The sequence below is a fragment of the Nicotiana tabacum genome, chromosome 9, assembly GCF_000715075.1.
Source record: "Nicotiana tabacum cultivar K326 chromosome 9, ASM71507v2, whole genome shotgun sequence".
Classification (NCBI taxonomy): domain Eukaryota; kingdom Viridiplantae; phylum Streptophyta; class Magnoliopsida; order Solanales; family Solanaceae; genus Nicotiana; species Nicotiana tabacum.
The window spans coordinates 114,303,126-114,324,597 of record NC_134088.1 but is presented as its reverse complement, the minus strand read 5'-3'; the positions used below and the strand labels follow the sequence as shown (position 1 = coordinate 114,324,597).

The following is a 21,472-nucleotide window of genomic DNA, read 5'->3' as shown; positions in this document are numbered from 1 at the left end:
TTTTTAATATATATAATGACTCTTTAGCTAACGTATGTTAAAAGATTTTAAAATATCTATATAAATGTTGTCGGTCATAGATTAAGGTGTAGTAAATAGACTGATATATTTAATATTTCTTACTTCTCAAAATAAGTGTTGCTTTCGTTTTTCGTGAATCAATTGACTAATCTTTAATTTTTTAAAATTATAATTAAAATATTTAAAATTATATGAAAAATATTATAAATTATAACTATGTCAATATGGTAAAAAAATTAAATATTAATTAAAATTTATATAGTTTGAATCTCGAAAAGTGACACATAATTTGGGACTGAGAAATTAATTTAATTCTTATGTCTCGAAAATCAATATTTTTCTCTAATTGAAATGCTTGACGACGAAACGTTTATGGCGCTTTCTAAATTAATAAATTGTTTTTTTTTTAATCTTATGTCCCCAAAAAGATCTAAACTATTAAATTGATAACTTGAGTAAATAGAGGCCGGATTTCTTCTACTTGGCTCTTATTATGTTTAAATTTAAATGCTCTCCGTTCACTACACACACTCTCTCCTCTCTCTCACTGTACATTTCTGAGTTTCTCTCTCTAGAACATTCGCCATTGCCGAATTAGTCGAAGCTCTCAACGGCCGGCAACTACTTCACTTTCTGTAAGTATACACACACATACACTTCTTGCATTTTACTTTTATCGTATCTGTAAATGCATCGATTCTACTTATGACTTATCCTTTTTTGTACAATTTATTTTTCGTTGAAATTTTCGCATCGGTAAGTCGTTGTCGATTAATCATTGAATTCAAATCCACATTTTACTTCTCCAGATATATTTGTTGCTTTTTATGGTACATGTATAAATTTTTTTATATATATTTGTTGTTTATTTGTTTGTTTTTATGTATTATTTTCTGCTCAGATTTGAATTTGAACTGAGTTACGTTGACTAAGAGAAATAAGGTTGTGAAGATTTGAAGGATAGTTAGAGGAATGGAGTCATCGCAATCGCAGCAACAGAGAAGAGGAGGCGGCTTTATTTTGCAGACGCCGCCGCGGTCGAGCGACAAGGCGGCGGCGAGAGATCTGCGATCAGGGGAAGGGAATAATAGTATGAGCGGAAAGCATGATAAAGAAAAAGGCGTCAATGTACAAGTTATTTTGCGCTGCAGGTTAGTTAAAATGAGTGTAGTGTACTTTGGAGTTGGTTATACTAAAAAAGGCGTCAATGTACTGATTTTGAGTTGAACAGTATAGTTGATTGGAATTTGCTAAGGTGTGAAATATTTGCAGACCGTTGAGTGAGGATGAGATAAGATTGCATACACCAGTTGTGATTTCGTGTAATGAGGGTCGAAGAGAAGTTTCTGCTATTCAGAACATTGCTAATAAGCAGATTGACAGAACATTTGCTTTTGATAAGGTATGATATTTCACATCTGATTTCTCATTTATCTGTTAGCATCATATTCAAACAGATTCACGATAGGGAATGTGGACGAAAAGAAATGAAAATTCAAATAAAGTAGAGCAAAATCAATTGTTTTTTTAATTTGTTTTACTAAGTTTTAGACGATCGCGTTTTGGTAATTCTTAAATATCATTACACTTTTAGTAATTTTAAAAAATAAAACTCTATAATTTGTTTTTACTTAATCATGATTTTCATAAAGACTCTAACTTTATGTTGGATAATTCTGTTTTAGGTGTTTGGACCAACATCCCAACAGAAGGACTTGTATGATTCTGCCATATGGCCTATTGTTTTTGAAGTTCTAGAGGGATATAACTGCACCATTTTTGCTTATGGGCAGACAGGAACTGGGAAAACTTATACAATGGAGGGAGGTGGAAGAAAGAAGGTTGGTGGTGTTGATAGAAATGTTTTGTTTCTACTAGTTATTTCTTCATACTAATTGTTAAAGTTGCCCTGTTTAGAATGGGGAGTTTCCAAGTGACGCAGGTGTTATCCCCCGTGCTGTTCGGCAAATTTTCGCGATATTAGAAGCTCAAAATGCTGAATATAGCATGAAAGTAACATTTTTGGAGCTGTATAATGAGGAGATCACAGATCTTTTAGCTCCTGAGGAATGCACAAAGTACGTAGATGATAAATCCAAAAAACCAATAGCGCTGATGGAAGATGGTAAGGGGGGAGTTTTGGTTAGAGGCTTAGAAGAGGAGATTGTTTCCACTGCAAATGAAATCTACAAGATCTTGGAGAAAGGTTCAGCGAAGAGGCGTACAGCAGAGACTCTTCTTAATAAACAGAGCAGTCGTTCCCATTCTATTTTCTCTATCACAATTCACATCAAGGAATGCACTCCAGAAGGAGAAGAGATGATCAAATGTGGCAAATTGAACCTTGTCGATCTTGCTGGTTCTGAGAATATATCACGTTCTGGTGCAAGGGAGGTGAGAGTCTGAGACTTAAAAAATTATCTGACTGTCAAGCCATTGCATTTGGCAGTATGCTTAGCGCATGTAAACATAGTTTAAAGAAACAATAGAATGCCCAGAGTACTGTTTTAGCAATGTCTCAAATTTATCTTTTGTTCATGACAGCTAATCCCTAGACATTCTGCTTTCTAAGATCTCTGTATTTTCTGCCCTTTTTTCTTCTTAGTTATAGTAAGCGATAGTAGGCTAAAATTTCCTTTGCTGCAGGGCAGAGCGAGGGAAGCTGGTGAAATCAACAAGAGTTTGCTTACACTTGGTCGTGTTATAAATGCTTTAGTTGAGCACTCTGGTCATATCCCATACAGGTCTTCTTTAATCCAGATCTAGGTTATTATAGAATGCTTTTAGTTCTTACATATTCTGAGAAAGAATTGCATTTGTATCTCAGGGATAGCAAATTGACGAGGTTGTTGAGGGATTCACTGGGAGGGAAAACAAAGACATGCATTATTGCAACTATATCACCCTCAGTTCACTGTCTGGAGGAGACACTGAGCACTTTAGATTATGCTCATCGTGCCAAAAATATAAAGAACAAACCAGAGGTCAGTTTTCTGGACATTTCTCACCTAAAGAATGTCTCTTTACCTTTCCTCTCTGATTCAAGTATCCTTCATTTTTTCTTCTGCTGCTATTTCAGATTAACCAGAAGATGATGAAATCTGCAATGATCAAGGATTTGTACTCTGAGATTGACCGACTGAAGCAAGGTCTATATTTCTATCTTCCTTTCTTTCTATATATAAATCTATATCTTGCATTGATAAATTATTTGATAACATATTTTGTTTGTTCTATTTTAATGCCGACAGAGGTGTATGCTGCAAGAGAGAAGAATGGAATTTATATACCTAGAGACCGATATCTTCAAGAAGAAGCAGAGAAGAAGGTTCAGTACTGTTTTCTGGATCCCATGATTGGTTACATTCACTCTACATACTTGTTTAATAGTCCTATGGTTAACTTGTCATTATCCTCTCCCAGGCAATGTCTGAAAAGATAGAAAGAATGGAACTTGACTTCGAATCCAGGGACAAGGTGGGCAAGAGCTGAAAAATCTTGAGCATCCTTCATTTTCTAATTAAAATTGATAACTTTTGTAAAAAAAAAATTGATAAATCATAACTCATTACCATGTTGCCTTCTGCAAACAGAAACTTTTGGAACTTCAGGAACTGTACAATTCTCAGCAATTGTTGACAGCAGAATTGGGTGACAAACTTGAGAAGACAGAAGTTAATGGAATTCTGACCCCAACTTATTCCACATCTTTATTGCTGACTCTTTCTCATTGAATTTTCTATACTTTTGTGTCTTTCAGAAAAAGCTTCAGGAAACTCAGCATACATTGGCTGATCTCGAAGACAAACATAGGCAGGCAATTACCACTATAAAAGAAAAGGAATTTCTGATATCTAACCTCCTAAAATCTGGTAAGCTTCATCCTCTATGCAGGGCGAAAGGAGAATTCATTTGCTAGTCAATTGTCTTGCCTCTTTGGGGAAGCAATGTATCTATACAAATAACTCCTATTATTTTAACATTTTCAAAAAAGTAAAATTGGTATATGGGTATATTACATTTGTTCTTAAACATTAGTAAATTTAGATGTAGCCATCCATATCATTAGGCAGTGAATGTGCGGGGTTTATATAAAATTATTTCACTTTTAGAGTTGTGCATAATATCTGGAATTGCATGTCTTCTACCAGAAAAAGCACTGGTTGAGCAAGCATTTGAACTTCGAGCTGAACTGGAAAATGCTGCATCAGACGTGTCGAACTTGTTTGCCAAGATTGGTATGTACACAGTAGTTCTAAAACTCGAATACATGACGAATTTTCTTGCTAAGAAAACAATGTTGCATCAAACTCCTGCATACTGATAATGGTTGATTTCAGAGCGGAAAGACAAAATAGAAGATGGAAACAGAGTTCTCATCCAAAAATTCCAATCCCAATTGACTCAAGAGCTTGAAGTCCTACATAAGACTGTTGCTTCTTCAACCACAGAACAAGAGCAACAACTCAAAGGCATGGAGGAAGACATGCAGTCCTTTGTTTCTACAAAGACTAAGGTATTCCTGACTCAAATGTAGAATTAGCCTTTAAAGTACCACACTCAACGTGACACTAGAAAAATTGCATGACATGATACCAAAAGGAAGTGGGAATATGTAGTTTTCAGAAATTATTTGTTGCAGTATTTACTAAAATTAATTGAATTAGGGAGCATATATTATTATTTGAACATGCTATTTTGACACAAAACAAAAAACTTACATGCTTAATAAGCCTAGTGCATCAATTGTGTAATAGGTTTACATACTTCTGGTGGAAATTGTACTCCTATTAACCAATACTACTTTCTGGTCTGCTTTTCAGGCAGTGGAGGAACTTCGAGGCCGTCTAGAGAACTTGAAAACTATGTTTGGTTCTGGTATTAAAGCTTTAGATGGTTTGGCCGGGGAGCTTGACGGCAATGCTCAGTCAACCTTTGACCGTTTAAATTGTGAAGTTTCAAAACATTCTTCTGCTTTGGGAGAGGTGCGTATCTTTTATGTTGCTTTTAGAAATTCAGAGAGGAACTTATTTTTTTCATCTGATCTCCTTTTTCCTGATGTAGCTTTTTAAGGAGATTGCTTCTGAGGCTGATACCTTGGTTAATGATCTTCAAAAAAGTTTGCACAATCAGGAGGAGAAACTAATTGCATTTGCACAACAACAACGTGAGGTATCAATAGTTGACTATTTGTGAAGCACGTATAATCTTCACTGATTCTATTTTGGATCTTTCTTTTTCCTTCTTGAGTAGAGCTAATAAATTTTGGATGCCTTTACAGGCACACTGTGGGAGTATCTCAATGTCAAGGTCCATTTCTCAGATTACTGGGAACTTCTTTAAGACTTTAGATATGCATGTGTCCCAGTTGGGTGAAATAGTGGAAGAAGCACAGACAGTCAGTGACCAGAAATTCTCTGAACTAGAAAATAAGTTTGAGGTAAGCGACTTCATCCACCAGCATATGGCTATTTATTAAACAAAGGTCAATATACATTTCTTAACCTCATTTTATTGCGGATCTCTCATTTTTAGGAATGTGCTGCCAATGAGGAAAGGCAAATCTTAGAGAAAGTGGCAGAACTGCTTGCTGGATCAAATGCTAGGAAGAAAAAGCTGGTAGGTCATCTATTAATAATAAAGATGTGCATCTCAATTTTTGGTGTGGCTAAGACTCTAATCTTGAGCAAGATGATGACACAATATCTTCATGAGAAGTCTTGTAGGTGTTGTAGACAGCTTGGGACTTCCTTTTCTCTTATCTAGTTTTATGCTTGAGTATGTGCTTAATTGTTTGTAGTAAATGCTCATTAGTTAATAATTGACTTATTGCATTGTTGAGCAGAAAATCCTGCATCCTGAATCAGTCATTAATTGATTTTGGTGTACTTTAGGTTGCAATAGCTAATTGAATTTTGCATGGCTATCTGTTCTAGGTTCAAACCGCAATTGATGACCTTAGAGAAAGTGCCTCTAACAAAACCAACAGACTAAAACAAGAGATGTCAACCATGCAAGATTCAACTTCTTCAGTTAAAGTCAAATGGTCCAATTACATGGAAAAGGCTGAATCGCACCATCTTGAGGATACTGCTGCTGTGGAAAATGGGAAGAAAGAAATGGAGGAGGTGCTACAGAATTGGTATGTCACCCAGCTTATATTCCATAATATCTTTGAACTGACACTGTTCTTTGATGTCTATAAGTCTTTTTATCATTCTTTCTGCTAACCTGGAATATGAATGTGCAGTGTGCAAAAGGCTAAATTGGGAGCAAAGCAATGGACAAATGCTCAACAGTCTTTATTGAATCTAGAGGAGAGAAATGTTGCTTTTGTTGATGAAATTGTTAGGTTAGTTGATTCGCCGACTGTTCAAGTGTTCAGCTTCATAGTTGTGATATTTTTCTTAGACTGTGACCGTCTTTACGTTTTATGCAGGGGGGGAATGGATGCAAATCAAGCATTGCGTGTGCGATTTTCATCTGGCGTGTCATCCACCGTTGAAGACACTGATGCTGCTAGCAAACACCTACTCTCATCTATTGACCGTAAGCTATCAAGATTTAGACGTTACAAGATCAACTTTTGTCTTTCAATTAACTTGATTAACATGTGTAGATTCTTTACAACTCGACCGTGATGCTTGTGCAAACCTTGATTCGACGATTGTTCCTTGTTGTGGAGAGTTGAGAGAACTAAATAGCGGGCACTACCACAAGGTTGTTGAGATTACAGAATATACTGGAAAATGTCTTTCACAAGAATATGTGGTAAGGATATTGCATCAAAATTTATGTTCAGTTTGTTAAGAAAATACTCTCTTTCAAATTGCTTTTAATTATGCTAGGTTGATGAACCATCATGCTCGACCCCAACGAGGAGACCATTTAATCTACCAAGTGTTGAATCTATTGAAGAACTAAAAACTCCTGCTTTTGAGGAGTTGTTGAATTCATTTTGGGATGGAAAATCCTCAAAGCAAGCAAACGGAGATGTAAAGCATATTGCAGAGGTAGCTCCTTTACGAGATTCAAGAGTTGCCCTCACTGCTCTAAATTAGAGGAGTCCAGACTTCCAACATAATATAGGAATTAAGGAGAAAAGTTGTACATAATATATGTCCTTGGATATCCATATACTCACCTATACGTAGCGGATAATTTATCCCGATTCTATTTATTTAATTTTTTGAAGAGTTTCATTTCTTTGAAATTCTTGTAGGAAACAGAGTTGGAGTTCCTGAGACAATGATGGAAATATGTAATGTTTGCGCTGTACATTGCAATTAGGTTTGAAGTGTCTGTCGATGCGACGTTGATAGAGTTCGTATACTTTATTTGTAACTTTTCTCAGTGTGGAAACATTAGTAAACGATACATGTAAACTGAAATGCCTTTTGACTCTAATACAGATGATCAACTTAGAAGATAAGTTTCAGGAATTAAGTTCAGTGAGACGTCTGAGCAAATTAAGATTACTCGAATTACAATTGCTCAAGGCTTTCCCTGAATATTGATAGTACGAATTTGTTTTCTTTAAACTAGTTTCATAGGAATTTTGTTCCCCTCTTCCATTTAACATTGTTAAACAGAAGAGCGTCCCAATCACACCTGAATAAATGTTGTAGGAGAGAAGATCTAAGTATGAATGCAGTTGTAGGAACATGGGCATTAGGCAGCAAAGCTTGAGCAAGCACAAAGATCACAAGACCGACTTATTTTCATTTATCTCATCTAACTTAGATGTATGTACATAGGAGGGGTATGTATAACAGATGGACTCTGTTGCTTCTCAATTCAGAACAGTTGTTGCTTCTGCATTCTGGTTTCATATGAATAAGCCATGTAAATATATACTGGAAAAAAGAACAAATGAAAAAGGGACAATGAAGAAGGCAAGGCATTATGGGATAAAAAGGTTGTGCAATAGCAAGCAATTACCACCTGCAGTCTACATATCAGAGGCTCCCCATTTTTTCCTGTTTTAACTAGAATGAATCTACAACTGAACCGCCATTGCAAAAATACACCCTTAGCGTGGCCAAAACACTGGAACTGTTGGAAGTGGATGAATTTCAATGAGCATAACGGACAGTATGTTTTGTTAGAGCCATCAGATGATCGACATCTCCTGTCTTCAGGTGGGGAATATATAGGGCTTTTCTGCAGCAAAGACCAATTCAACAGTAGGTTAAGGAGAAAAAGCACTACAATCCACCCCCTCCCCCGGGATGCGGAATCAACCAAAATGAATCGAAGCCTGAATCACACTCATAAAAGGGAAATCCAAATGTATAACTTTCTGGCCTACGTATAAATAAAGAGAGCACTATTTGTTTAATACAAATTCTCAAGACAGAAACAGCAAGAGACTAAAAACATGACGCGAGACCAGGTCATGTTGCTAGTGTAAGCTAGAGCCTCAAGTCCCAAAAACAATGTAAAGCTTTTTGTATATTGCAATGAAACCGACAAACCTTGTGCTTCGACCAAAAAGATTAAACTGCAATTACCATCGAAATACTCATGGTTAATATTTTACCTATAATTCAGCAATATGCATGCTTCACTTACAAAATTCCCCCCATAAAAATGTAAAAGTGACGCAAAATTCCAAATCAGATAATTACAAGTCGAACTACAATCAAACAAGTTTAAAAGTTCAAAGTACAGTCAAATATACCAATCAACCAAATTAAAAGTTTAAATAAGTTGCATAACATGATGAACCTTAAATACAAGTTTACAGTTCAGAGTGGATTGGAGGTAGAAAAGGAAATTGAATCCATTGTAAAAAGTAGTGACAGCTACAAAAAGTGAACGGACAAAGTACCTGGAAGCTCGTGACAGAGCTCTTTCCACAATCAAGCAGGTGGTTCTCCACCACATGTTTCATCATCAAAATTATCAGTAGAGTTCTGTTGACATAACAAATTATTTCCTTCTCCAGGAGTTGAGCAAAGAGTGTCCCAATCCATCAGAGAAGAACTACAATGCGTAGCACCTTGTTCTGACACATGGCTGCTCTTAATATTTTCCTCCACTTGATCCTTAACATCGTCATAAGCAAGGTCTGTTCGATCTTCATCCATGTTTGACGGCTCAACATTGAGATCTGAGCTCAAATCAAAACCGTTTTGTTCCCCTGTGCCATGATAAGCGATGGTTACTGCTACTTGGTCAGATGGTTCGGGAGCTTCTTTCTTTTGCCTCTTCCATTTCTTTGTAGATGAAGTACCATCATCCTCAAAATCTTCTTCTTCTCTATCTCTATGTAAGTAAACCCAGAGCTTCTTCTCATTATCAAACTGTACACAAGGATCACGTTCATAATGCAAACGGTCCAATGCACCACTAACAACTTGATTGACTTGAGCATCAGATACCTCTTCCACAATATACTGTGAGTCTCTGATTAAAGTACAAACATCTGCTCTAGTCCCCGTACTGCCAGGCAACCTAGCAGCTGCATCTCGCACAAGACAGAGAATTGTGACATGGGCAGGACGATCCTTTTTAAGCATGAAGTGATCACGGGCTTTTGAAGTTGGCTTGCCACCGCACCTTCTCAGAGGAGCAACTATTGATTTTTTCCCATCAATAGCAGTGTAGGAGAAGGCCCTGTCAGGAATTGAATACCTAAGGAATTCCTCTTTACGGAAATACTCTCTGACTTCTTCGGAGCTTGGGCCAATGGTACTCAGACTCTTCTGCGCTCGCAGGTCCCTGAACCGTTCCTTCTCATCTAAATTATATTGCATCAACGACAACGGAGGGTCAGGAAGACTTCCTATCTGCCGTAGTGTCTCCTGACCATTTTTCAGCCAATTGGCAAACGAATCAACTAACTTCACAAGCATTTTGTGGGGAAGACCCCACGCTTCTGGAGATGTGACTTCCTCCATAGGCTCATGATCAGATGAGTCGGGACTCACTGGACCAATCCAGGACCAACTTTTGGTGGTTTTTTCATAGACCACAAGTTGCTTCCATCCTTTTGCTCCAAGTGGTGCTGTTTTGGAAGAAAATATTTTGAGTACTCCTCTGACCAAATCATGGAGAGGTTCTTGAGTCTCAAGAATACAGGGGTCTCCCGGGTTTGATCTCACACGGTTAACAATTTCCTGCACACTGAGAGAGGGCACATTTGCTTGAGTTGAAGGAGGTGAATTGTCACCATCTAACTCTGAAGGCGGTGCAACTCCGTTAACAGCTTCTTGCTTGATACCATGCTCCTCCACGGTATCCTGTCTTCCAGCATTTCTATCTACAGCCTCTTCTGGAAGCAAAGTAATCATTGCCATACGAACAGCTGAGAGAAGATGAATGATGGAGAATGAGAAGCCAGTATGAACTGTAGGGGTAATCAAAGGGAATGGCTTTTTTGGAGGCCGGCTTTCCACATCTACATCTTCTATCATTTCTGAAGTTGGAGATCTGGGAACTCCCATTGAAGAAGGCCACGATTCATCCTCCAGCTTCTTTTTACCCCGCTTCGTTGATAGATCATCTTGTCGCTGCTGGATTTCAGCATAGAGATGGTCAGTACCATCTAGCTCATCCATGTATGGGGTATCAGCTTTGACTTTCCGCTTCTTCATGACCGAATTGCAACCTGTTAATAGCATATTAGATTTTTCATGATGATCACCAGCACGTGTGTCAAGCATCTGACCTTTCTTTGAAAACTTGGCAGAAACTCCACTTTTTTTAGTCGGAAACCGTGTCCGCAATGAGTCATCCTCCTGAAACTTGTGATCTTGCATATAGTTTGACTGCAGGATATCACGGCTAGCTTTTCCTTTATGTTTCTTCTCTCTGGTGGATACCATGTGGAACCTTTCAGTATGGTCCCCTTGCAAAGGGCCATTCTTGGCTAGCTTGTAGATTGGTTGCTCGTCGTCCTCATCGTCGTCATTGTTGTTATTGAACTGGCTTAGACCAGAGAAATGATTTCTAGCCAAATTTCTGGTGGAGAAACTACTCAAATGACCAAGATCATGCATTGGTTCTGCTCCCAGGCCAAGACTTCCAGTTTTCTTCGAGTGGAGAAGTTCACCAGAGTCATTCACCATCCTAGAGGAATGAAATGAGCTATCACGAGCCGGAATACTATACTTATCCTTTTGAGAAAATTTAGCCTTTTTAGTATCCAATGCGGACATCAAGTTTGGGGAACCACTGGGATATGCCCACTTGCTCCTCATCAATGGATTATATTCCTCATCCTCATCACTTTTTTCTGATGATTCAGTTTCAGTTTCTTCAATATTCGCAAATACCCTTCTACCTCTGGTTCCAGAAGCATCTTGTCCGCCATTCTGCATTTTTGCCCTGACCTTCTCAGGGAAGGCCGCCTTTGCCCTATAGTCTGACTGAAACAACTTATCATTGAACTTGCGATCAGGATATTCTTGATCCACCTTCCACTTTTTGCTTTTTACATTCAAGTTACCAAACTTATGGGATGGGTTGGTAAAATAGGTATCCTCTGGTGCTTTACTTGGCCAAAACTGTTCACTTCCACTTGCTAGTTCCATTCCACTTCCCTTCCGTGACATTTTGGGAATCCGGATTTTCCCATAATTATTCATCTGATCTTCAGAGCCAAACTGTGGGAGACCATCAGCATACCTGTCCTTTTTCCCAAAATCATATGCAGTTCTGGCATTGCTGGGCTTTGCAGTCAAGACCTTAATATCTGACAGCTGGTTGACAGTATTGTTCTTGCCGTAGGCATAAGGATCATTCTTCAAAGGCATAGGCACGCCCAAGAAAACATCAGCACATTCTTCCATTCTGACCCTTTCATGCTTCTTCCCCGATTTGACACTCCCACATTTATCAACAGCCCCTGCTCGTGAAAAGTTTCTCTCTCTCTGCACATCCACTTCGTACATCCCATCCTCCTCATCGTAGCCATTCAACTGATCTCTCATTGGGACAGCCATCCCAGAATCATAGCCCATTCCTTTACCACGACGAGAAAGAGGCAATGCAGAATCATATGGCCCAGATGATTTGAATTCCATTCCTTTTGAGCCATTTCCACCTACCTTGAATGTCCCTCTTAGGTTCTGCTTTCTGTATCTGGTAGCTTCCGAAGAAGCCATTTGCCTAAGAGAAGATGAATCCAAGGCTGACCCTTTCCCATATCCAGAATAACAGCCCATATTCTGCCCAAGATTCCGATCTTTTGTTCTTTTGCCCCACAAAGTATCACTAAACTCCTCTCTCTCGGATCCATCACTTTCCAGTTCTTCCATCTTCTCATACATTAGAATCTTCTCGTTCTTCTTAATGTTCAGCACTTGAAGCTTCTCCTCAATACTATACCCCGGACAACTGAGCCAAGCATCTCTTATCTGACAAAGATTACTGACAATTGCATTCTGATGGTTTCTGAGGCGGTGATAATGCTGTCGCTTCTGAAAGAAAATCAATCCTTGGCGATAAAGCGCCACTCTCGGCTCGCATAACCCGCCCTTCAACATGTTAAACAGTTTATCAATGGGACTCCCAAAATGCAAATTATCACCCGCGAGGATGTCTTTCAACGTTCTCATGAATGTTTCCTGGTCCATGTCAGGAAGATACTGAGCAAGATTAAACCTTTCTTCCTCAGACAACACCTCATTCCAAACATCCAACGACAACACATCGCCCAGCCCCGAAAGATCATACAATTCAAAGGGAATGCTACATGTTTGATCCCCAATTTGACAAAACTCCTCCCTAGACTCACCTAATTCCAACAAATCAAAGTCATCTGAACCCGCCCCCGAGTCACAATCATCAAAGTAGTCATCATCATCATCATCCTCGTCATTAGATTCAACTTCACCCCCGTTTCGCCTCTCAAACTCCTCGTCCTCACTCGACATAGTGTCCTTACTATGAGGAGAAAACTCGGAAAAATCAAATTTTGATGCCTTAAAGCTGCTCTTTTCGATCACCATTCAACATAAAATTACCACACGTTTTTAACCAGTATTCCCCTTCAATCCAAAATTCAAAACCCTAGAAAATCAAGCCAAAAAATAACATGCAAAATTCAGAAATCCCCAATACCCATATGATAAAACTTCAAAAAATTAAAAACCCATCTCTTAAACACAAAGACACAGACACCAAAACACATATATACGATAGGTGTAAAGAAAAAATTAGAGATAGGATAGAAAAATTACCTTGAAAATGGATGAAACCCAGACGCAGGAAAAGAAGCGAATAGAAGAAAGGAAAAAGGAGGCGACCCAAAATTGCTTTATGGAAGAGAAAGAAACCCTAGAGGGGCGGAAGAGAAGAGAAGAGAAGAGGCGGTTATATTGTGCTATGCGAGAGCACAGTAAGATTACTATAGAATGAAAAGGAAAAGGAAGAAGAAGAAAGAAGAAGAAGAAGAAGAGGACGTGGAAGGTGGCGTAGCCGTCAGATTGAAACGTGAAATGACGAAAAAGGACATTGTGAGAGATATAGAGGAGTAGAGCTTGAAGAAGATAGAGAGTGTAGAGAGAGAGAGAGAGAGAGAGAGAGAGAGAGAGTTGGGTCGAAGAAGAACGGTGGTGAGTCAGTCACTGAGTTAGGAACAGAGGTGACTCGTGTGTGGGCCATACCTACTTAGCTCTCTAAACTATAAGACTACCAGGAGTGAATTTTACCTGGTACTTACGGACTTCTGATTGGTCGAGGCAACAAAGAGCCAACTATGCTTTGGACACAAAGCTTAAATACTAGGATTATAACGGATTATATTTATTTCATATTTGATTATAAATATTAATTAATACAACAACAACAATTCAGTAAAATCTCACAAGTGAGGGGTTTGGATAGTGTCGTGTGTACGCAGATCTTACCCTACCCTGATGGAGTAAAGAGATTGTTCCGATAGACCATCGGCTCAAGAAATAAATATTAATTAATATCGGTACAAATTATGTTGTTGTTATTGTTGGTATAAACTAACTCACATTCAATATGGGATAATAATCTCATAATTATAAGTATGAGAGACTGAGATTATTAATCTCTGAATAACTATCTTCCTGTAAAGTATAAACATTGATTGTTAAATTTAAAAAACTAGTGTTTATAAACGTGCACTGCACGTTAATAATGACATGTGATGATTTAAATATTTATTTATATGAAGGAACAATAAAATTTAATTAATGAGAGAAATTTTATGTATAATAATACAACAACCATCTAAATGCTGAAAAATATTATTACATTAGCATAATACATGAATTTAAAATAAAAAGACATCATCAAAACTTACACAAATGATCAATTTTGTCATGTTAGTTAGATAATTATGTATTATAATTAAAAAGTATTTAATATGATGGTATCTTGACGAACCCTTCTTTGTGGACAATATTTTTGTGTGTATGTTTCCTCCTAATGCCTTGGTTTCTCTGCCTTAACCAGAACTCTTGTTGTCGATCTTGATATTCCTCTTGAAAGTGCAACATACAGTTGTTCGTGCAAGAAAATATATTACGATAAATATAGTCCAATATTTAGGATATTTGTCCGTATACTTTATTTATTATATTTGCAAAACATAAACATTCTAAAAAATATTTTCAGGTAAATTTAAAAGGATATTCCTTAGTTTCAGAAGAGAATGTTGAATTCAAGCATAAAAATATACTTATAAGCACATTGACCAGTATCAAAGTATCATAATTTTTGCATGTATGATGTTATTGTCAAAACTTATATATACCATTTGTGTGCTATTACATAAACTATTCGGCGTATCTAAGTTTTTTAGTACCATGACGTGCATATTTTTCTTCAAAATCAACCTATATACAATGGAAGGTCAATTTTAACTTAGTCTATTATATATACGTTGACACTAATATACGTAAGAAATAATAAACTTGACAAAAAACATGTATGATAAAAGGCATGTCACGACCCAAAATACAACTAGCCGTGATGGCACCTAACCCAACCTGCTAGGTAAGCCAGTTAACAACAAACCAGTTCAAATGATATTTATTAAGAGAAGAAATGATAATACAACTAAACTGTTATACGAGAATTCTCAAGGATTGGTAGTATAAATCATGAGTATCTAAGATTTAGAATTTACAAAGATGGTATGAAATAAAGTACATCATCTATTTGAAATATACATGAACAGATTAAAATTCCAAAGCTACCAAGACACTACAAAAAAAATTGGAATTAGCTACGAATGCCGTCGCTAATCTATCACAAAATCGCCCGTAGCTAGCAGGATTTCTTGATAATATGTCGCTAATCCGTTGCTAAATGAGATTAGCAGAGGATTTTTTTGTTTATCTACAGAATATGTCCGTAGCTAAAACTAGATTTTTTAGTAGTGAGATCAAGAGGTAGTTATGACCGGAACGCAGGTACATCTTGAAATCCAACTCTCGCCGTGCACAACAACATCAACATCCAACATCTACACGCAAGGTGCAGAAGTGTAGTATGAGTACAACCGACCCCATGTGCACTATAAGTAACAAACCGAATTTTAGGTTGAAAGTAGTGACAAGCTTGGACAGGGTCCGAGTCCAACTCCAATAACCAACAATAGTTTTGTAGGCATGTAAAATTTATTGGATTCAAATACAATAAATAACTTGGATTATATTTTAAATATACTAATTCAAATAAATATTATGGTTTATTATAATTGAATTAATTATATAAGTCCAACATATATGGATTAAATAAATAAGTCTTAATCCATTGAGCTAAAGTGATGAGCCTACTTCATTAAGCCCAAGATATCATCTTCCTAGAGGCCCAATTTAGTGCCAAACGTGAAATTACGTGGCACGCCAAGTCAAGCGGAAGAGCCAATAGGATCGTGCCACATGTCAAAATGACATGGCCATGCCAAGTCAAATTAAATGGCCAATGAAATCGTGCCACGTGTGTAAATGACATGTTCTTGCCAATCAAATGCGGCCTTGTCACACTTCAATTTGATTGGTCAGAAAGAGTTTGTCCTTATCATAACTCTTTCCTCCCACAACTATAATTATGGGTCTTTGTAACTCACAGAGAACACCAGAAGTTATAATAAGAAGTAAGAGGGAGCTCGTGGATCAAACGCTGCAGATTTCTCTAAAAGCTACAAGCATTCAAGTGTTCTAAGGATTAAAAGATCAAGAAGAAGATTCAAGAACAAGCTGCAAGCCCTTGGATTAAAAATACATCAAGATTAAGATCAGGCCTCAAGTACTTGGATTAAAATAAAATAAAATTCAAGATTAATATCAAAGGCTCTTTTATTTACCGTCGAAAAGTAGAATCAGAGAATTCATAGAGATTGTAATACTCAAATATTTGAAATAAAATACTACGATTGTTGCAATATTTTTCGGTCTTGATTTTATTTTCTCGACGCAAATTAATTGTCCACAAATTCTGGCACGCCCAGTGGGACAATCTCTACCTCTCATCTCAACTTTTCAATCACCAAAGTTATGAACATCAAAATGGCTTCAAAGAAAAATAACTCCAGTTCAACTTCCACCAAGGCTGCTAATTCCAGGTTATATGCTAATGTGGAAAGCATCCTCGATGTTACTTTTGGAATCTTTGGACCAGTTACGAGGAGCAAAGCAAGCTCGTTAGGACAACAAGCACCCCATGTTCCGTCCGCATCAACCCCTGTTTTCGGATCTTCATCCTCAAAAGTAGCAAGATCCTCCACAAGCGCACCCGAAGAAGGAAGTGATGTTGCTGAAAAGATCAAGAAAACCTTTGTTCTGCTTGACTTCTCCGGATCTAAGTAATCTGTTATGAAGGAAGATGATGATGCTTCAAGTGATGGATCATCCCCACTTACACCGCATAGCGTGAGCCATTCGAGAATTAATCTGTGTGACAATCCATGCTACTCCCCATCATCTACAACAATCATGCAAGCCATGGTGACAAACACTTTATCTGCGGAAGAGCAGTTGGAAAAATTGACGGAAGCAATCAGTGGCTTGACCAAGTGCATGCAAAATCAAGATACTAGAATTGACAAGCTAACAGACAGGGTGGGAATCTTGATGGAAGAAGAATCCACCCATGCACCTGGAAAACTCCCAGAAGTTCCAGAGATTGATTCTCCCCCAAGACAAGTAGCATCCGCTAAGGTTATCCCTATCTCATCTGAAGGGATGATTCCCATCAATCAACTGAAGGAGTTCGTTGAAGGAACTATTATGAATAAGTATAAAGTTGCTGCCAAGTCCTCCCTTACATACGCAAAGTAGTACACTACAAGGATCTATATGTTGAAGATGCTTGCTGGCTATCAACCTCCAAAGTTTCAACAGTTTGATGGTAAAGGCAATCCAAAGCAATATGTGGCGCACTTCGATGAGACATGCAACAACGATGGGACTTATGGAGATTACCTCGTCAAGTAGTTCGTCCGCTCGCTAAAAGAAAATACTTTTGATTGGTATACAGACCTCGAGGCGGGATCTATTGATAGCTGGGATCAACTAGAGCAAGAGTTCCTCAATCGCTTTTATAGCACAAGGCGCACTGTGAGCATGGTAGAACTTATAAATACTCGTCAACGGAAGGATGAACCAGTTATCGAATTTATTAATCGTTGGAGGAATGCAAGCCTCAACTGCAAAGACTGGCTTAGTGAAGTTTCTGGTATTGAGATGTGCATCCAAGGCATGCATTGGAGACTCTGCTACATCCTGCAAGGTATCAAGCCTAGCACATTTGAAGAACTTGCGACTCGTACCCATGAAATGGAGTTAAGCATGGCCTCCACTGGAAACGAAAGGTTGCCTATCTATGAGACTCGCAAAGGGAACAACAAGTAAGAAGTCAGGAAGTGGGGCAAGTTCGTACCCAAGTGTGAAAGCAAAGAAGCTATGAATGTCAACATATCACCTGTGAAGTTCACGACGAAGGTGAGCAAGAAGCAGAGTGTGAAATCCACTTCTTTTCAAGATAAGCCAAGTGGAAAGTTGACTCTAAAAGAAATGCAAGAGAAAGAGTACCCATTTCTGGATTCTGATGTGCCAGCCATTTTCGAAGAACTCCTCGAGTTAAATCTCATTGAGCTTCTGTCACGACCCAAAATCTCACATATCATGATGACGCCTATCTCAATACTAGGCAAGCCAACAATCTCAATAAACCACCATATCTTTTAAGTTTGAAAACAAAATAATTAAATTCAGCGGAAGAAACTCACAATTCAAATATAACACTCCCAAAACCCGGTGTCACTGAGTAAATGAGTATCTAATATGAATACAATGTTTGACAAATAAAAATCATTATCTGAAAATATAGAACATTACAATAATTAAACAGGAAAGGAATCGAGTCTGCGGATGTCAAGCAACTACTTTGATAGTCCCCAACGGAATTAACTTCGAAATCTAGCAGCCGCCATATCCGGGAGCACCTGGATCTACACACGAGGTGCAGAATGTAGTATAAGTACAATTAACTCAATAAGTAACAAGACTAACCTCTGGGCTGAAAGTAGTGACGAGCTCCGTAGGTACAGTCCAGTATAAATAATTGTACAAAAATGTAGGCATGCTTTCAAGTTCAACCGTTAAACTCTGTATAAGTGAAATAGATTAATATACTGCATGATATGAGGAATATGACATATTAGTAGAAAGACCTCATATAAATACTGGTCACAAATTATTCGGTCACTCGATACTGTTTATGCCCAATCCAGCCCAGGGGTGTTCCAACCCGTATATAAATACACATCGACTGACAGTCAGTCACTCAGTACCGTATAAGGCCAATCCAGCCCTGGGTAATTTATCTCCAAATATAAATGATACGGACAAGATCCATGTCTAGGTAAATTCATTACAATATAAATAATTAAGGCAAGTCCATGCCCTCGGAAATCTATCCCGAATATATATATAATCATCTACGCTCACTAGGGGTGTATACAGACTCCTGAGAGGTTCCTTCAGCCCAAGCGTGATATAAAGCCTATATAGCTTACTGCTGGCGGGCAATCCCGGTCCGTATAATAACAAAGCCTATAAGGCCTGCTGCAGGCGGACAGCCTCGATCCATAAAATAGTAAAGCCTATAAGGCCTACTGCAGGCGGGCAGCCCCGATCCATATAATAATAATGGACGAATATAACTGAGTGTGAAATGTATATTTTTGAAATAATTAATTCAACAGCAACACGACCCCTTGGGTCCCAAAATATTGGCACATAGCCTAAACACGATATTTAATAAGAGCCTCGGCTCAATTTCTCTAACATATGGAACATGTTCAGATAATAACATGATTCATTAATTTTACAACCGCACAGGATTTATTCAAAATACAATTTCTGTGGTGCACGTCTACATGCTCGTCACCTATCGTGTGTGTCACCTCCAAACAATTTATATCATACCAAATTTCGGGGATTCATACCCTTAGAACCAAGTTTAGAAGTATTACTTACCTCAAACCGTGTAATTCTTTACTCCGTTATGCCTTTGCCTCGTGAATTAGCCTCCAAACGCCTCGAATCTAGCCATAATTATTTCGATTCAGTCAATAAAATTTTGTTGAAATCAATCCCATAAGAAAATACTAATTGTCCAACAAAAATCCGAAATTTAGCTCAAAAATCGCTCGTGGGGCCCATGTCTCGGAACATGATAAAAGTTATAAAATCCGAAAGCCCATTCAACCACGAGTCTAACCATACTAATTTTACCAAAATCCGACCTCAACTCGACCTTCAAACCCTCAAATCTTATTTTCAAATCCCCGATTTCAAAAACACGTAATCTAGTCGGATTATTCGATGATAATTCAATATTATGGAGTAGAAATGATCACAAGTGACTTACCTCCAGTTTCCCTTGAATTCTCTCTGAAAATCGCCCCCAAAACCGTGCTTGAAGGTCCAAAAATGGCAAATTCGGAACCCCTTCGAAATGTATATTGTCTAGGGGTTCCGCACCTGTGACTCACTTAGCTGCTTCTGCGGTCTCGCAGGTGCGAGAATCAATCGCTTCTGCGGTTTCGCCAAGCCTCCACTGGAGCCGCTTCTGTGGGCTCACATTTGTGAGGCTCGCTCCGCTTCTGCGGAAAGCTCTCTTCTACAATGGCTGGTGCGCACATGCGGCTTCGCACCTGCGATCAAACCTCCGCAGGTGCGATAATACCAAAAGCAAAGATTCCAGCAGTGGTTTTAAGTCCGAATTTGATCCGTTAACCATCCGAAACTCATTCGAGGCCCCCGGGACCTCAACCAAATATACCAACAAGTCCTAAAATATCATACGAACTTAGTCGTATCTTCAAATCACATCCAACAACACTAAAAACACGAATCACACATAGATTCAAGCCTAATGAACTTTGAAACTTCCAATTTCTTCAAACGACGCCAGAGCCTATCAAATCACGTCTGATTGACCTCAAATTTTGCACACAAGTCATAAATGACATAACGGAGCTATGAAAATTTTCAGAACTGGATCCGACACCGATAACAAAAAGCCAACTCCCCTGTCAAACTTCTCGAAAATTTAATTTTCGCCATTTCAAGCCAAATTCCACTACGGGCTTCTAAATAATTTTCCGGACACGCTCCTAAGTCCAAAATCACCATACGGAGCTATTGGAATCATCAAAACTCCATTCCGGGGTCGCTTACACATAAGTCGACATCCGATCACTATTTTAACTTAAGCTTTAAACCTTGGAACTAAGTGTTCCAATTCATTCTAAAACCTCACCGGACCCGAACCAATTAACCCGATAAGTCATAAAACAACTGTAAAGCATAAATTGAGTAGTAAATGGAGAAATGGGGTTGTAATACTCAAAACGACCGTCGGGTCGTTACATTCTCCCTCACTTAAACATACGTTCATCCTCGAACGTGCCAAGAGTTGTTTCCAAGCCATCACATCACTATTCTATCTACCACGCACATATCCGGGGGTGATCCCACGCCACCCTATTCTGTGTAAATTGTATAGGCCTGGCAACACAACATAATTAAAAATCATTACTTCAACCTTAGCCCATAAACCTTGGAATTCAATTTCCAACATTCAGAACTTCTTCTCAAGACTCGAATCTCACATCAACATGCTGTATGAGTCTGAACAAGCTGTATCAAGCCATAACCATAGCCCCAGATATAATCACTTAATATACTACACAACTCGCATGCTCGCAACACCATTTTCGATCACATTAACTACTCCAAAGTAACCCGGTAATAGTATTAAACTCCATATCAAACAAAACCTCGTTCTAAAACTTTCGCACATTGCTGATAATGAAAGAAACACGCGAAATCTCATAACATCTTATCAGATCGACAAGTCATGGAGCTCTCCCGCCCCAACCATAACCATAATTACTTTCTAAGCCGACTTTCAATATTATCCTCCCAATATACCGCAATCAAACCTGATAGTA

General features: G+C 38.2%; 2 protein-coding genes across 8 annotated transcripts; one reads left to right on the top strand and one right to left on the bottom strand.

Annotated features, from left to right (window-relative positions):
* Nucleotides 1-489: 489 nt before the first annotated feature.
* LOC107806483 (kinesin-like protein KIN-5D) lies at nt 490-7,428 on the top strand. Of its 6 annotated transcripts, XM_075222080.1 has the most exons (24): nt 490-656; nt 923-1,172; nt 1,294-1,423; nt 1,707-1,862; nt 1,939-2,415; nt 2,668-2,765; nt 2,849-3,005; nt 3,101-3,170; nt 3,273-3,349; nt 3,445-3,498; nt 3,615-3,695; nt 3,782-3,893; nt 4,173-4,259; nt 4,362-4,537; nt 4,845-5,006; nt 5,086-5,193; nt 5,303-5,461; nt 5,557-5,640; nt 5,958-6,163; nt 6,272-6,373; nt 6,461-6,570; nt 6,641-6,792; nt 6,870-7,034; nt 7,244-7,428. In XM_075222080.1, exons 2-24 carry the CDS (start codon nt 994-996, stop codon nt 7,271-7,273), a joined length of 3,132 nt encoding a protein of 1,043 aa, XP_075078181.1. In that variant the 5' UTR covers nt 490-656; nt 923-993; the 3' UTR covers nt 7,274-7,428. The 6 variants fall into 6 exon arrangements, with proteins under 6 accessions (XP_075078181.1, XP_075078180.1, XP_016486127.1 ...); XM_075222079.1 differs by having other exon boundaries at nt 973-1,172; nt 6,870-7,428; XM_016630641.2 differs by having other exon boundaries at nt 6,870-7,428.
* Nucleotides 7,429-7,720: 292 nt separating this feature from the next.
* LOC107806482 (uncharacterized) lies at nt 7,721-13,717 on the bottom strand. Of its 2 annotated transcripts, none has more exons than XM_075222077.1 (3): nt 13,212-13,717; nt 8,855-13,041; nt 7,721-8,184 (listed from the first exon to the last, which is right to left on the bottom strand). In XM_075222077.1, the coding sequence occupies exon 2, from the start codon at nt 12,978-12,980 to the stop codon at nt 8,886-8,888; it is 4,095 nt and encodes a 1,364-aa protein (XP_075078178.1). In that variant the 5' UTR covers nt 12,981-13,041; nt 13,212-13,717; the 3' UTR covers nt 7,721-8,184; nt 8,855-8,885. The 2 variants fall into 2 exon arrangements, with proteins under 2 accessions (XP_075078178.1, XP_075078179.1); XM_075222078.1 differs by having other exon boundaries at nt 7,930-8,179.
* Nucleotides 13,718-21,472: the final 7,755 nt, after the last annotated feature.